This window comes from Bombina bombina, chromosome 2 (genome assembly GCF_027579735.1).
Source record: "Bombina bombina isolate aBomBom1 chromosome 2, aBomBom1.pri, whole genome shotgun sequence".
Classification (NCBI taxonomy): Eukaryota; Metazoa; Chordata; class Amphibia; order Anura; family Bombinatoridae; genus Bombina; species Bombina bombina.
Genome location: NC_069500.1, coordinates 96,615,643 through 96,633,756, shown reverse-complemented (window position 1 = coordinate 96,633,756; position 18,114 = coordinate 96,615,643). Strand labels below are relative to the sequence as shown.

At 41.9% G+C, this 18,114-nt stretch overlaps 1 protein-coding gene across 1 annotated transcript in view; it reads left to right on the top strand.

The window, feature by feature from the left end:
* ADAMTS12 (ADAM metallopeptidase with thrombospondin type 1 motif 12) overlaps nt 1–18,114 on the top strand; it is a 1,263,798-nt gene that overhangs the window by 494,390 nt on the left and 751,294 nt on the right. The window contains exon 4 of the mRNA XM_053701185.1: nt 7,554–7,750. Coding sequence (XP_053557160.1) covers nt 7,554–7,750 — 197 coding nt within the window. The remainder of the gene's footprint in view (nt 1–7,553; nt 7,751–18,114) is intronic.

Genomic DNA, 18,114 nt, shown 5'->3' with positions numbered 1-18,114 from the left:
CCAGCCTTTCACAGACCTCAGAACCCGCCGGGCCCACAAACAGGAAGTCATCCAAGTAATGCACTATCGAGACTTTCCCTGACTTTTTCTTCACCACCCACTCCACGAACGAGCTGAACCTTTCAAAATATGAACAGGAAATAGAACAGCCCATCGGGAGGCAGAGGTCCACATAAAATTGGCCCTCAAACTTACATCCCAAAAGGTGATGGCACCTAGGATGTACAGGTAACAACCGGAAGGCTGATTCCACGTCCGCCTTCGCCATCAGGGCCCCACGGCCAGCCGCTCTCACCAACCCAACCGCCTTATCAAAGGATGCATACTTCACCGATATCAGCTCAGGATCAATTCCATCATTTACTGATAGCCCCCGCGGGTGGGATAAATGGTGTATCATCCTAAACTGACCCGGAGACTTTTTCGGCACCACCCCCAATGGGGATACCCTTAGATTCGGGAATGGCGGCTCCCGAAATGGGCCCGCCATTCGCCCAAGTTGAACCTCCTTCCCCAATTTTGTCCTCAGTACATCCGGAAAGTCCCTCACCGATTTCAAATTACCCGCAACCATGGACCCCTTCTGCTCCTTGAACGGGATTACAAACCCCGAGCTGAACCCCGTTAGGAGCAACTCCGCGTCCCCCGCATGTCCCCGCTCACGGGCGTACGCCTCTAGCCACGGGACCATCTTTCTTATATTCACCGGCGTCCGTGCCCGATGAACCCATCTCCCCTGACCGGGTTCCAATCTTGCCCTTCCGGAAACATTTTGCCCCAGAATGAATTCCCCCACATACCGAGCACTCATGCTTGTATTTGCAGGAGCTACCGAACCTACACTGCCCCTCGTTAAACTGGAAACACAGCCCCTTGCGTATGGCTGTTCCAGATCCTGCACCAGTTCCCCCACTACCCCCGGCCTGCCCGTAACTCCAAAAGGAATGATTCCCTCGCAATGGGGTCATCATCTCCAACCAAATCCCCATGTCCCTATCGTCCCAACGCATCTCCGGGCGAACCGCCATTCGCTGACGGAACCCCTCATCATACCTCCACCATGCCATACCACCGTAGGTTCTATAGGCCCCCGCTATCTCATCATAATAGCAAAAAAGGGATGCCCCTTGTTCCGGGAACTTGTCACAGAACACACTAGCTAATATGCAAAAAGCCCGGGACCAATTCCCAAAAGTCTTGGGTAACTTTCTCCACCTTTTCTTTCTCTCCTCCTCCTCTTTCTTACCCTTCTCTTTCTCATCCTCCTTCACTTCCAATACGTGCTCCAGAGGCAACAGGGAGAATATCTCCACAAATTCCCTCTTCCCTATTTTTTCCCGCAACTCAGTCGTAAGATGAATTCCTAATGGACCCACTGAACATAGGCACGGCCTCCGAAGCGCCCCTTCAGGTACCCTAACCACTTCCCCCACTGCTACCGCCACAGACCCGCCTTGGCCCGCGACCCCGCCAGACTGCTGCACCACTCCCGACGCCGCTTGCGCCACCCCTGACAACCCCGTCCCTGGGGCCACCCATGCCGATGCCACTGGGACCCCTGATTCACTAGGCCTCTCCAGCGCAGCCAACAGTCCCTTCAAACCTGCTACTAACGTCTCTCTCTCACCATTCCCCACAGCATTCACTCCTGGCGCTCCCCCAGCCATCACCTCACCTGCAGGCTGCTGCACCGTCACCGGCCCCTGTCCAGGGCCCGACACCTGTTCTGTCCTCTGTTCTCTCCCTAGGCTTTCCCGGCTTCTGCTGACTTCCAGCCTCCTACGCACTCCGCTTCGCCTGGCAGGAGAACGTCCCCTGCCGTACCTGCTCCTTTCCCGCTCCCTCTCCGAGCGTGCTCGGGACGGCGAATCAGGCCTGCCTCTGCCCTGAGGCCGCCGTATGGGTGATCTGGACCTCCGGCGACCGCCGGACCCTGCAGCCCTCACTACGGGCGAAGTGCCCCTCTCTCTCCTACTTCCTGCACCTAAGGACTGTGAGGAAGACATCGTAAAATCACCCCTGTCCCCCCCCTCTATCACCCCCTGTCCCCCTACCAGCACCCCCTTGCCCCTCTACCTCCCCTCTCCGTTGTGGAGACAACAATTGAAGAAGCTGCACCAGTGTAGCCATACCCCCTACCTGGCCAGCCATCCCTCCTCCAGCCGATGTCCCCTCCAGCGGATCCTCCTCATCCAGATTGCCACTGGCGTTCAATTCCAATGGCGGATCCGTAATCAGCTCCTGCCTCTCACCACTCTCTCCTCCCGTGGCTTCCGTAGCCTCCACAACCCTCCTGTCCGCCCCATTGGGACCTGAAAGAATTATAAAATTAATATCACATCATCCTCCCCCCCCCCTCTGGCCCCCAAGATTTCTAAACCACCCCCCCCGACAGTCGTGCCCGCCCCCCTTAACATACCCAAAAATCAGGCCTACCGCCCCCTATTACCCCTCCCCCCAAATCCTCCTACTGGGCCCACCACCCTACCTTTATCCTCCACCAGCCCCCCCTCCACCCTACCTCTTCCCAGTTTTTTCCCCGACCTTATGCTGGACCTCTCCCTTTCACATAAGCCCTGCCCGGCTCAACCCCCGCTTCAACCACAATTACCGTCCGTGATGCGGCTCCGCCCCCTCCGCATCCCTCACGCTGGCCTAGCTGAACCCCGAGCCTTATCCCGGCTCCTCCCCATACCCTGCCACTTAATAATATCCCTAACGCTGGCCTACTGTCACTCCTCCATAAATTTATTGCAGCCATGCCAATTTTTTTTTTTTACAACTAAAAAGTGATATTCTTGAAGGGAGGTAAGTTACTGTAAAATAGTAATACCCTTTCTTTAGAAGATACAAATGTCTGAATATCTTTATTTTCCCTTGGAATTGTCCCTCTCTTTTTATAATATTACAAACATAGTGAGTTTATTTTTATCCTGAGCCTTATCCCGGCTCCCCTGCATTCCCCTCCTAACTTTCCCTTTCTGATAACTACCCCTAGCTCTGTTCTCTCTAACCCGGTCACTTAACCCTGCTATCCCCACTGATCCCCTTGAGCCTTATCCCGGCTCCCCCATCGCCCTTCCACTCACGCTAACCTTACCTCCATATCCTGGCCTCCCCCAACTACTACCCTTTCCTAACCTCTTTCCTCTTTTAATTTATTATTCTTTTTTTTTTTTTTTTTTTTTTTTTTAATGTTTGTTGCCGTACTCCGGCTTACCCGCTCCCAAATTACCCTCAAGGCCCTTAACCCACTCCAATCCACCCCCCCCTCAGCCTGGCCTCCCCGCATCCCTTCCACACTTTTCCCGCCTTTTTGGAACCCACCTTCGATAGCCCAGCTGTTCAAGGGGTTAATCTGCGATAACTCAGCTTAACTTACCTGTCTCCACGCCGCCCGTCCTGTTCCTCAGCGACCTCCTCCTGCCACGACCGGCGCCCGGTTCCTCCTGACGTCGCCCGACCATGACGTCAGCAACCGGCCCCATGGTAGGCCGCGACTCAGCCTCCGCTCCAGCTTGCCTTCCTCGTCCGACCTCCGACCTTCTGCTCACCTCCGCTGGACGCCCAGGCCCTGTACTACCTCTTCCGGACCTGGCGCCGTGAAGATCCGGACTGAGCCGCTCCGGTGGCCGCGACCTCCTGGCTGGCCGTCCCCTGGTCCTGTCCGCCGCCGCTCCATCACCTGGAACCGCCTCCGCAACGCCGATCAGCCGCTCCCGGATCCACTCCTCGCCGTTCTGCCTGGCGACCGCCAACAGCTGCGACAACAGAGCCTCCATCAGGTAAGTGCTGAACTTCTGTCTTCAGGTAAGTGCCGAAACCTTCTTCCTTCCGCGCTGCTCCTAACTCTGCAATGACGTTTCAAGCCTGGGAGGGATATTTATCCCCTCCCCTCTTCCTCCACCCCTACAGCGGAGCCTACCATTGCTCCCGCAAAGTGGGGGTCAAACTGCCCTCTGCTCCAGCCGTCGCCCGGGCTGTTCTTTAATTACATCTGTATGTATGGTTATGAATTTGTGTGTTTTTATGACAATTTTTATATATTCACCATATTATATGGTATAAAACGTTCTGGAGCTGGGGGAAATGTTTTCAATTTTCCATAGAAGCATTGTTTGTCTATTATGCATCACTCTGGTATTAAGTTCTTTTACTACTCTCTTCTCCTTTTTTATGAAGAAAAATAGAAATAGCCTTTACCTAATAATAACTCAGTACATACATATAATGGTGATCTAGCCTTTTCAATATACAAACAATACTTGCACTTAACAACCGAGTTGCATAAATGTTCATCAATATCTTGCCACACTGTAGCTTCCTAGCTTTGGATTTTAAATGCAGGTATTGTTTGAAATGTATTGAAATGGCTAAAAAGTTATTATCAGAAATAGTGTTTTTTTTTATTAAAGACACATAATACTTAAAAGTCATGCAGCATAACTGTAAAAAAAACTGACATATCACCTGAAAATCTTTATGTAAAAATGAAAGACGTTTTACCTCAAAATTTCTACAGCTCACCTGAGTAAGTGCTCTGTGAACAGTTATACTTCAGCTGCTATTCAGCTACAAGTTGGGAAAAAAATAGCCAATCAGCATCAGTAGTCCTGAGGTCATGCAATACTTTGCTGTGATCTAATGAGATTTCACTGAAATCTAGTGACATTTCATACTAAACTTTCTTAAACTGAATAGGAAAATTATTAATTACTTACAGGGACATGATATCGAAATGTTGAAGCACTTGAAAGTAATGCAGCATAGCTGTAAAAAGCTGACTAGTAAAATATCACCTGAACATCTCTATGTAAAAAAGAAAGATATTTTACCTCAAAATTTCTTAAGTATTCACAACCCGCTATAAAGAGACTTTAATCAGTCAATGAGGATGCTAGTCCAAAGACTTGCAAGAGAGTGTGCATCTGGCATGTGCAGGCACAGTCATGTTATTTTATTTAAACACAATGGGCTCCATTTAACAACTGTTGAGCGGACATGATTCATTGTAGCAAATCATCAACCGCTGGACATCACTGCGGGCAGATAACATACATCATCCACATTTAACATTGCACAAGCATTTCACCAGATACGTCTGCACAATGCCGCCCCCTGCTCACCTGCGGCCACTAGCAGGACCTGTCAATCATCCTGATCGTATCAGATCAGGATGATTTCAATCCGCACCTTTTATGTGATGGACAGGTTAAGGAGCAGCATTCTTACTACCGTTGCTTCTTATCTGTTCGCGATCCTGAAACGATGGGCCTCCAAAGCAACAACCCACTGCTTGCTAAATCGAGCCCAACTTATTTGGTGCATTGTTGCTATTTTAGTGCCATATTGCTATATTCATTGCTGAGTATATTTTTCTTATTTATCTATAGAAGCTGCAAATTCTTTTACATATAATATTTTGTTTTATTTTTTAGATTGGTTTAAACATAATAGTATCTTTACTGTCACTTGTCTGTAATGTACTCTCTTTACTTGTTAGTTTTACAATCTTCTTGTGGTTTCTAATCATATTCTTTTGTGATGACATTTATCTTAATGGATTTCTTCTTGCTACGTTAATCCATGTTATGTTTGACCACTACAGGGAGAGAAATTTTGTTTCTGACAAATCATTCATCACAATATTTTTTTATTGTTCTGTCTGAGATTAGTACACTGGCTCATTTTGTTAATAAAATGCATTCACTATTATTTTCTATGGGAAACACCTTCGGGAGTAGATGGGCAGCAGTATAAATGACCAGACAGGCACCAAGGTCTATAGAAAAGCAGCAGGACATTCCGAGCGTTAGGATATAACAACAAAGTCACAATTGAGCACCCCTAATGTCTACCCCAGATCTGTGTGAACTCAATAAAAAAAAATTCTGGTTGTTGTCGACTACTATTCCAGGTACCTTAAAATCGCACCACTAAGTGAAGCAACTAGTCTGGTTGTCATCACCTGCCTTAAAAGCATGTTCGCCCAGTGGGGCATACCACTGGAGTTAGTGAGTGATAATGGGATGCAGTTTACTTCCATGGAGTTCAGTCCTTCTGCAGTGAATACGATTTCCTTCATTCTACTTCAAGTCTGCATTACTCACAGGCCAATGGAATGGCTTAGAGGGCAGTTCAAACCACCAAGTTTATTTTGAAGTAATCAGAACCCTATTTAGCTCTCCTAGCTTATAGGGTGACTCCTATTCAAGCCACAGGATATAGCCCGGCACAGCTGATGTTAGGGTGACAGATCCATACCACACTGCCTTCCATGGGTGAATTCAAGTCTGTCACCACCGTCCCCTAGGACTGGGACGGTAGCGTAATAGACATTTTTACAGCAGACATTTCGTCATGAAATAGTAAGACAAATACAGGTGTAGGCAATGACATTAATTAGGGTTCCATTCCATTTAGGTTTACGACAGCCAGGTACCTGCTATTGCTCAAGTGTAAAGAGGAGGTCACAGTAAATATTTGCTACTTTAGCCTATAGAAGCTGATTTTTTACTATTTTCTGGTTGCATTCTAATAAAGAAACTGAGAAATAATTATATATGGTCATTATACCTTTGTTAAAACAACAAATCTAATTCCAATATATATATATATATATATATATATACAAAACAGAAGTGTGTATGCACTCTCACCATCAGTGGTATCTGCCAGGGTGCTATGAAGTGATAGATAAACTGAAGCAGGAATAAGCACTCACTGGTCTTCTGTGACAAAAGATTTATTTAGATTGTGACGTTTGGGGACCAACAGCGTCCCTTCCTCTGACAAACGTTTGTCAGAGTAAGGGACGCTGTTGGTCCCGAAACGTCACAATCTAAATAAATATATTTTGTCACAGATATATATATATATATATATATCCACATATGTATACACCCATACACATGCACAAAGTAAAATCCAACAGAACAATCTAAAGTATACCATAGGGCTAGCTAGTTGCAGGGTCAGTTCAGTAAGAAAGTCAGACACTAATAAAGCATTCCAAAGCAAATAATAGGGCTAGTCAGTTGCAAAATCTGGTTGAGGCAGAAGGCCAAATAGAGGAGAGCAATCCAATGTATACAACAGGGCTATTCAGTTGCAGGTCTATTTCAGTCAGAAGGTCAAATACTAAAGCAAAAAATCGGGCTAGACATTTTAAAGGTCAGGTTTTGGCAGGATGTTTGGCAACAAAAGGCAGATTGGCAAAAATAGGCATTCAAAGTTCAAGTCAAACTGAGAAAGAGAATTCCAATGCAGGAAGAATATACATAAGATATAATATATAAGAAACACTAACAGTGAGACTAATAGTCAGACAAAAAAGGTCCATGCTTTGTATTTAAAAAGTGTTGCTGCTGTGCAAAAGCACACAGCTGCGCAATGCAACATCTGCACAGACATGGGAGACAACCCACTGCTCCCTTAGCAACATTACACAATCAGTATTTAAGACAAATTATAATTGTACTCATTTTGTTCTTTATTTTCTCCATTACTCATTTAAGATTTCTGATAATAATCAAATCTTTTTTTTCTTTTAGATAATTTGATTTCTGTTCTCCAACAAGAACATCAGAGGGAGAAATGGGAGAGAAAACAAGAAAAAGGAAGGAAGATTTCTCCACGATCTGTCAGCAAAGAACGATGGGTGGAGACATTAGTTGTTGTTGATACCAAAATGATTGAATACCATGGCAGTGACAATGTGGAATCTTATGTCTTTACTATAATGAATATGGTATGTAAAGTTAATTAACAACGGTACTAACATATCATGCCAGCTGAGTGTAGTAATCTTTTTCTCGAATAAATTAACACATTTTACAGTAATCTGGCTGTTTACTAATTACATTGACATTCAATTTACATATGTTTTATTTAATGTTTGTATAAATGTTAAACTGTAATTACCTTTAAGATCTATTCTAGTATGTTATTCAGAAAACACTATGGGCCAGATTACAAGTGACGCGCTATTCACTACTTTCACTCGAGCATAAATTTCTCTAGAAGTAATCTTTTTGCACGTGTATTATAAGTTGAGAGTAAAAGGTTTGTGCACAAGGTTTATGTTTGATGCAACTTTTTTAACGCACTACACTTTACACAAGGGTTTCGGTTGCACTAACCCAACAAGCTTAAAATATAATTGCACTCTCGCTCTTGCATTAAATTTAAACTTATAATACCGTGCTAATTGAGATGCACGCAAAAAAAGAAATAACTCATGCTCAACAATTAGCTCACCACTTGTAACCTAGCCCAATATTCTCGATTCATGTCAAGATTTAGTAACAGCAAATGTATAAGTATCAAAAGCTTAATTTAAAAGTCATACGTTGATTTTTTGTTTTCTAGCACTCTGATGATGGATGGTGCAAGAATACATAGGGGCCGATTTATCATCGGTCTGTCCGACATGATTCGCTCAGCTGATCATGTCTGACAGACATCGATAAATGTCGACAGTATACGCTGTCGGCATTTATCAATGCACCAGCAGTTCTTGTGCAATGCTGCCCCCTACAGATTGGCCGCTAGCAGGGGTTGTCAATCAGCCCGATTGTATAGGATGGAGCAAATTGATGTCTGCAGCCTCAGAGCAGGCTAACCAGTTATGGCGAGCCTGTAGGCTTGTGCGGAAACAGGGGCATTAAGCTCCATTCTGAGCTTGATAATTCGGCCACTTAGTCTTAAAATATCAACAGTATTAAACAAGTTAGAGATTCTGTGGTCAATCGGATGTCATAACTAAAGTTAAATGGACTTTTAACACAGCTTGTAAGCTGCATAACAATGTGCCATCATATCTGAGAAGAATTTTACAATGAATAATGTAGCTTTGTTTTGTCAAATCAGCATATATATTTTTTTTTTTTAACTGATCTCCCTGTCCCTCAGAACAAAAGAACCTTTGCTAACCAATCACAATCTAAAACACAGATATAGCATGAACTCTACTTGGACATGTGCAGTTAAGGTGATCAATTTATCAAGTTCCGTACGGAAGGCTAGCCGGAAACAGAAGTTATGAAGCAGCGGTCTACAGACCGCTGCTCCATAACCTGTCTGCCTGCTCTGAAGCGACGGACAGAAATCAGCCTGATCGTATACGATCGGGTTGATTGACACCCCCTGTTAGCGGCCGATTGGCTGCGATTCTGCAGGGGGCGGTATTTCACCAGCAGTTCACAGGAACTTCTGGTGCAATGATAAATGTATCGATGTGCAGCGGACATGATACGCTACATTGTATCATGTCTGCTCGCACATTAGTAAATTGACCCAAAGGAAAGAGACTGGGGAAGACAGTACTCTTTTATTCCCTAAAGGTGGTTTAGCACTGATTCAGCTTAGTTAATTATTAAAAAAATATGTATTTAACATGTATTTAAATAGACATATATTCCTTTTTATAAATAAAAAGAGAGAAACGCTCAACCTGGGAACGAACAATAGCATAATAGCTTGTTCTATGGCTAGTTACCACCCTAGAAGCAGCCTCTTTTTGCTCAATATGTGCCTTTTACAGAGAAGAACTTTCCTGTAGCATATCAGTCTGATCCTGACTTCACAGTACAGTCCAACCCCCGAAATACCAGGCAATCCCACTCTGAACGAGAGAAATGGCAAAACCCCAGACATACGTCTGGGGTTTTGCTGTTTCTCTCGTTCAGAGAGGGATTGCCTGGTATTTCGGGGCTGGACTGTACTGTAAAGTCAGGATCAGACTGATATGCTTCAGGAAAGTTCTTATCTGTGAAAAACACATGTTGAGCAAAAAGAGGCTGCTTCTTGGGTATTAGTATTAGATTATGTTGCATTCAAATTCGAATATTACATTTATTAAACACAGTTGTAGACTAGATATACTATTTCAAATTTGAATGTCACATTCAAATTCGAATATAACATTTCTAAATTGAATGAATACATAGCTAAACATTCTATTATTCGAACGAATATTTTCGAATTTTATTTAAAAATTCGAAAATAGAATGTTAGAATGTTATATAAACATTCAAAATTCGATTTGAACGAACGAATGTATCAAAATTCGTTTTAAATTTTGAATTTTTAGAAACATTCGCCCATCCCTACCCATTGCTCAGTGTGCCTAGAGGGATATGGCTGCACCTCACTGACGAGGCCCACAATAGGCCGAAACGTACGTCTGGGGTTTTGCTGCTTCTCTCGTTCAGAGAGGGATTGCCTGGTATTTCGGGGCTGGACTGTACTGTTAAGTCAGGATCAGACTGATATGCTTCAGGAACGTTCTTCTCTGTAAAAAGCACATGTTGAGCAAAAAGAGGCTGCTTCTTGGGTGGTAACTAGCCATAGAACAAGCTAGTATGCTTTTGTTCGTTCCAGGGTTGAGCGCTTCTCTCTTTTTATTTATATATTCCTTTTTAATCTTTATCTAATAGCAAAATGTAAATATGCATTTATATATATATACAATAATATTAACATATAAATTACCTTGTAAGTTCACTGCCATTGCAAATAATACTTTTCCTATCATTAATGTTGATGCACAATTTATATTCCACCTTTAAAAAGCAAATGAGCACAGAGAATGTGAGGTAAGTGGAGGGTAAACAAAACCTCACAAATAAATTTGCTAAAAGTATTAACCCAAGCCTCCCTTGGAGAAAGTGGAGCAAGTAAAATTTCCAGATGTATTTTACAGCAAAAGGAAGAGAAATAAATAATGAATGTATATTGCAATAATGTTTAATTTTCAGAAATGAGTTGTTGGAATGCCATTAAAAGTTAAAAATAAATAGGACTTTCAGTCATCACTTTATAAAAAAAGTGTGCTAAACTTATCCTTTCTGTGCCACAGCCTTTTTGCGAAACTCAGTGGTGACGTTTTCACCTCTAAACCAATACCTGTGCTAGCATAAAGAACAGATCCATATGACTAGCAGGGCTATTGGTTTTGAGGTGGAAACGTTACCTCATTGAAAATAGAGTGCTGTACCATGGAGGGCCAGAGCCGCTGAGTTTAGCGAGGAGGCTGTGGCACAGAAAGTTTAGATTAAAAAAATATTGTGATGACTAAAAGTCCTATTTATTTTTAGTGATGGTAAATCCTAGCGTCCACGGCACAGCACTCTTTTTTCAATGAAGTGATGTTTCCACCTCTAAATCAATAGCCATGCTAGTCATATGGCACTGTTCTGTATACTAGCATAGCTATTGGTTTAGAGGTGGATTAGAGGTGGAAACGTCACCTCCATAGCACTGTGCCGTGGGCCACCGGAGCTGCTGAGTTTAGGGAGGAGGCTGCTCACGGAAAGTGTACGTTTAGCTCACTTTCTTATAAAGTGATGACTGAAAGTCCAATTTATTTTTAGTAATGGTAAATACTAGCATCTTTGAAATGCTACAATTTACCATCACTTTAAAGGGACACTAAACCCAAAATTTTTTTTCTTTCATGATTTAGATAGAGCATGAGATTTTAAGCAACTTTCTAATTTACTCCTGTTATCAATTTTTCTTCGTTCTCTTGCTATCTTTATTTGAAAAAGAAAGCATGTAAGCTAAGGAGCCAGACAATTTTTGGTTTAGGACCCTGGACAGCACTTGTTTATTGGTGGCTGACATTTAGCCCCACCAATCAGCAAGAACAACCCAGGTTGTGAACCAAAAATAGGCCAGCTTCTAAACTTACATTCTTGCTTTTCAAATAAATATAGCAAGAGAATGAAGAAAAATTGATATAAGGAGTAAATTAGAAAGTTGCTTAAAATTGCATGCTCTATCTGAAAAAATGTGGGTTCACTATCCCTTTAAGTGTTTGTTTTCCCTATGAGAGATACATATAGAACCCAGCTGTACAATAATCCTATATAATAAATGGCCAAGTATGTTTGTCAGATGCAGTCATGCGCAGTAGAGACTGCACGTGACAAACATACCACTCAGCACAGAGCAAGGCTGAAGCGGAGTGTCAGGGAGCGTGGCCGCCGGGAGCGTCGCGATGGGGGCGTGACTGGGCGTGGCCGGGCGGGTGTCGTCGTGATGTGGCGTGGTCGGGTGGGGTGCCGCGATTGGGGCATGGCCAGAGAGGCAAAGGCTTTCAATTAAGACAGAGCCAGAGAGGGAGCAGGAGAGGGGGGGAGAAGGGCCAAAGAGGGGGGAGAGAGCCAAATAGAGGGGGGAGAGAGCCAAAGGGGGGAAAGAGAGCCAAAGAGGGGGGAGAAAGAGCCAAAGAGGGGGTAGAGAGAGAGCCAAAGAGGAAAGTGAGCCAAAGAGGAGAGAGAGCCAAAGAGGAGAGAGAGCCAAAGAGGGGAGAGAGCCAAAGAGGGGGGGGGGGGAGAGAGCCAAAGAGGGGGGGGGGGAGAGAGCCAAAGAGGGGGGGGGAGAGAGCAAAAGAGGGGGCAGAGAGAGCAAAAGAAAGGGGGGAGAGAGCCAAAGAGGGGAGAGAGAGAGCAAAAGAGGGTAGAGAGAGAGCAAAAGAGAGCAGAGAGAGTGCAGAGGAGAGGGGGGAGAGAAAGCAAAAGAGAGGGGGGAGAGAAAGCAAAAGAGAGGGGGGAGAGAGAGCAAAAGAGAGGGGGAGAGAGCAAGGGGTGGGACCGCTGTACTGCAAAAAATGGCCCGTGTACACAGGCTTTAGTACTAACATTTTTATTTAAAGGAACATTAAATACAGTATAATTGCATAATCTGTAAATGCATAATAAAAAGGCAGTGCAATAGTACTTACTTTGAATTTTAACCCCTTAATGACCAGACCATTTTTCAATTTTCTTACCCTTAAGGACAAAGGCTATTTTTACATTTCTGCTGTGTTTGTGTTTAGCTGTAATTTTCCTCTTACTCATTTACTGTACCCACACATATTATATACCGTTTTTCTCGCCATTAAATGGACTTTCTAAAGATACCATTATTTTCATCATATCTTATAATTTACTATAAAAAAATTATAAAATATGAGGAAAAAATGGAAAAAAACACACTTTTTCTAACTTTGACCACCAAAATCTGGTACACATCTACAATCACCAAAAAAAAACATGCTAAATAGTTTCTAAATTTTGTCCTGAGTTTAGAAATACCCAATGTTAACATGTTCTTTGCTTTTTTTGCAAGTTATAGGGCAATAAATACAACTAGCACTTTGCTTTTTCCAAACCACTTTTTTTTTTTCAAAATTAGCGCTAGTTACATTGGAACCCTGATATCTTTCAGGAATACCTGAATATCCCTTGACATGTATATATTTTTTTAGAAGACAACCCAAAGTATTTATCTAGGTCCATTTTGGTATATTTCATGCCACCATTTCACCGCCAAATGCGATCAAATAAAAAAAAAAGTTCACATTTTCACAAATTTTGTCACAAACTTTAGGTTTCCCACTTAAATTATTTACAAACAGCTTCTGCAATTATGGCACATATGGTTGTAAATGCTTCTCTGGGATCCCCTTTGTTCAGAAATAGACTTATATGGCTTTGGGGTTGCTTTTTGGTAATTAGAAGGCCCCTAAATGCCGCTGCGCACCACACGTGTTTTATGCCCAGCAGTGAAGGGGTTAATTAGGGCGCTTGTAGGGTTAATTTTAGCTATAGTGTAGTAGACAACCCCAAGTATTGATCTAGGTCCATTTTGGTATATTTCATGCCACCATTTCACCGCCAAATGGGAGCAAATAAAAAAAAAAAACTTAAAATTTTTCACAATTTTAGGTTTCTCAATGAAATTATTTACAAACAGCTTGTGCTCTTTGTTCAGAAATAGCAGACTTATATGGCTTTGGCGTTGCTTTTTGGTAATTAGAAGGCCGCTAAATGCTTCTGCGCTCCACACGTGAATTATGCCCAGCAGTGAAGGGGTTAATTAGGTAGCTTGTAGGGAGCTTGCAGGGTTAATTTTAGCTTAAGAGTAGAGATCAGCATCCCACCTGACACATCCCACCCCCTGATCCATCCCAAACAGCTCTCTTCCCTCCCCCACCCCACAATTGTCCCCACCATTTTGCCAGTACTAAAGAAAAGGAGTTTTTTTTATTTTAAATAAAAATAATAAAATATTTTAGCTGTGATGGACCCCTGCCTTAGCCCCCAACCTCCCTGATCCCCCCTCCCCCAGCTCTCTAACCCTCTCCCCTACCTAATTGCCACCATCTTGGGTACTGGCAGCTGTCTGCCAGTACCCAGTTTGCCCCCAAAAACAAAAGTATTTTTTTTCTTTTGCATTTTTATTTTTTTCTGTAGTGTAGCAGCCCCCCCACAATACCCCCATCCCCCTCCCAGATCCTTTTATATTTAATTTTTTTTTTAATCTTCCCCCCCCCTCTCCCTCCTCATTGCTGTCAGTGGCTAATGCGAGCACACGCACACACGCACACCCCCGCACGCTCCCGGCACCCGGCGTGCACATTGCACTTACAGGAACTGGATGCCGGGTAGCGATGGGCCGCCCACCCGCCTCCCTGTTATGCTCCCACCCACCAACGAACGGCACCATCGCTACCGGTGCAGAGAGGGCCACAGAGTGGCTCTCTCTGCATCGGAGTCTTCTAAAAAGGTATTGCAGGATGCCTCCATATCGAGGCATCACTGCAATACCCTGAGAGCTGCTGGAAGCAATTGCGATCGCTTCCAGCACTCTGTTAGACAACTGACGTATCAGGTACGTCTATTGTCATTAACTGTTCCTTTTTGCATGATGTACCTGGTACGTCAGTTGTCATTAAGGGGTTAAAGGGACAGTCTAGTCCAAATTAAACTTTCATAATTCAGATAGGGCATGCAATTTTAAACAACTTTCCAATTTACTTTTATTATCAAATTTGCTTTGTTCTTTTGGTATTCTTAGTTGAAAGCTAAACCTAGAGGTTCATATACTATTTTTTTAGCCCTGAAGGCTGACTCTTATCTGAAAGTATTTTGAAATGTTTTCACAACTAGAGGGCATTAGTTCACGTGTGCTATATAGATAACATTGTGATCACGCCCGTTGAGTTACCTAGGAGTCAGCACTGATTGGCTAAAATGCAAGTCTGTCAATAGAACTGAAATAAGAGGGCAGTCTGGAGAGGCTTACATACAAGGTAATCACAGAGGTAAAAAGTATATTAATATAACTGTGTTGGTTGTGCAAAACTGGGGAATGGGTAATAAAGGGGTTATCTATCTTTTTAAACAATACAAATTCTGGTGTAGACTGTCCTTTAAATGGGCAGTAGATTTTGTAAAAACGTCATTTTATTTCCCTGTTTCATGGGACAGTCATCAGCCAGTTAGAGACTTATATATGCAATTTTACGTAACTTTCTAATTTAATCCCATTATCAAATTTTCTTTGTTCTCTTGATATCTTTGTTTAAAAAGCAGGAATGTAAAGCTTAGGAGCTGGCCCAATTTAGGTTTGGCACCCTGGCTAGTACTTGCTTATTGGTGGCTACATTTAGCCACCAATAAAAAAGCATAACCCAGGTTCTGAACAAAAAATGCACCGGCTCCTAAACTTTACAATACCCTGTACTGTTTTTTAAATAAAGATATAGATAGCAAGAGAATGAAGAAACCTTGATAATCAGAGTAAATTAGAAAGTTGCTTAATATTGCATGCTCTATCTGAATCATTAAAGAAAAAAATTGGGCTTAGCGTCCCTTTAACTTTCCCTTTAAACTGATTCACATTCCCTTGTTTAAAATATTATATATTAAATTTTATAAGTTTTTTATTCAATTACATTTTATATTTTAACATTCACTCCTTAATTAGCCAATTTAACTATTATCTTTATTGCACAGGAACATTTGTATTCAGATAGAAGCTTTTCAAATCCCACGCAGGGTTAACATAGTTCCCAGCTAAGTTTGTGAGTTACAGATGTGTAAGAGTTTAATTTACAGACTATTTGAAGTGAGCCAGTAACTCTGGATATCAGCATTAAAAGACTTAAAATATCAAAAACTCAGCCTAAACAAACCAAAATTATAGCAAACTGAAGTGATGGGAACGTGTACCTGGACTGAAGAGAAAAAAAAAAACACCTCTTCAATGACAATGCACAGCTAAATTGTTTGTAATGCATTCAGAAACAGCAGAGCAAATGGACTATAATAACAAATTTTAAAGGCTAAAACAAACTAGCCTCTCAAATTACAGCTGTAGTAGAGAAACATGCAGCTGAAGTCTTATAAACATTGAATAAACCAGACACCAACAACCCACATTTTCCTGGCTGGTAACAGAAATGTTAGCTTCAGGCTGAAGTATTGGTAACATGAATTAATAACAATCCAACTGCCTTTTTCACTACTGTAACAGAAATTATAATGCACTTTGGCAGGTTAGTTTTCTCTAGTCTGTATATTTTTGCTATTGGGATTTTCCTTTATGTGTGTTTTAGTCAAGTATAGGAAGCATTTTAATTTGTCCTAAATCCATCACAAGGTTTTCAGGGGATTTGATAACAGTTTCAGAGCATTACTGACTGCACATAATGTATGTGCAGAATAATTCAGCACACAGAAGATTATTAGCATAGCATGTCATAAGCCTTCTCTAAAATATAGCTTTATACAAACATCAAACCTATGTTCTCTTGCTTCTCTTCTGAAAGAAACAAGCATCTTGCACAAAGATTTATCATTCATATTGTTGATCATTTTTCTCAGGCGTTCACCATATGTTACAGCAACAGTCATAATAGCAGGAGGAAGAATACTAACATACTAAAGAGATGGTATAAATACTAGATATTGAGGTATCCAGGGATTACAGACCCCTAATAGCAGCAGTTATGCAACACTGGTCCTTTAAACAACTTTCCAGTTTACTTCTCTTATCTAATTTGCTTAATTCTCTTGGTATCCTTTTTTGAAGGAGCAATAAAGCACTACTTGGAGCTAGCTACTGATTGGTGTTTGCACATAGATGTCTTTTCTTATTGGCTCACCCAACATGTTCAACAAGCTCCCAGTAGTGCATTGATGCTCCTTCAAAAAAGGATAAAAAGAGAATTAAGCAAATTAGATAAGTGAAGTAAAGTTATTTAAAGGACCACTCAATGCAGTAGGATTGCATAATTAACGTGTGCATAATAAAAAGACAATGATTTAACACCTACTCTGAATTTAAAATTAGCAATAGATTGTTTTTTTCTCACATTTTCCAGCCCCCTATATCATGTGACAGACATCAGCCAATCACAGATTAATATACATATACCCTGTGAGCTTGTACACATGCTCAATAGAATCTTGTTCCCCAGAAATTGTGCATCTAAAAATACTGTGCAAAAATTGATAATGGAATTAAATTGTTAAGTGTCTTAAAACTGCATGAAAGTTTGTTTTGACTTGAGAGTCCCTTTAAAATCGTATGCTTTATCTGAATCATGAAAGAAAATGTTTGGCTTTCATATCCCTTTAATACAAAACAGAGGCAATACCAGACTGCCCTTTCAGGACGTTGGAAAAAAATTTAAACATGTCCCTAATGAATATTATCATCACTTTTGTATGCATTTAATTGTCACTAGCTAAATAGTAAATAGTAATTGCCAATAGCTAAATAGTAACAGAAGGTCTGTGCTGTTTCAGCCACCTCATTCAAATGTTATCCCCATATAAACACCCTGTACCATTGATTTACCGTGCAACACAGACAAGGGGGTTGCATCTTAAAGGGACAGTCAACACCAGAATTTTTGTTGTTTAAAAAGGTAGATAATCCCTTTATTACCCAACACAGTTATAATAATACATGTTTTACCTCTGCAATTACCTTGTATCTAAGCCTCTGCAAACTGCCCCCTTTTTTCAGTTCTTTTGATAGACTTGCATTTTAGCCCATCAGTGCTGACTCCTAGTTAACTTCATGTGCGTGAGCTCAATGTTACCTTATGACACACATGAAATAACACCCTCTAGTGGGGAAAAACTGTCAAAATGCATTCAAATTAGAGGCGGCCTTCAAGGTCTAAGAAATTAGCATATGAGTCTACATAGGTTTAGCTTTCAACTAAGAATACCTAAAGAACAAAGTAAAATTGGTGATAAAAGTAAATTGGAAAGTTACAATTATTTAGTTTGGAGTGTTTAGTGCGCTGGAGCTATCAAATCCCAA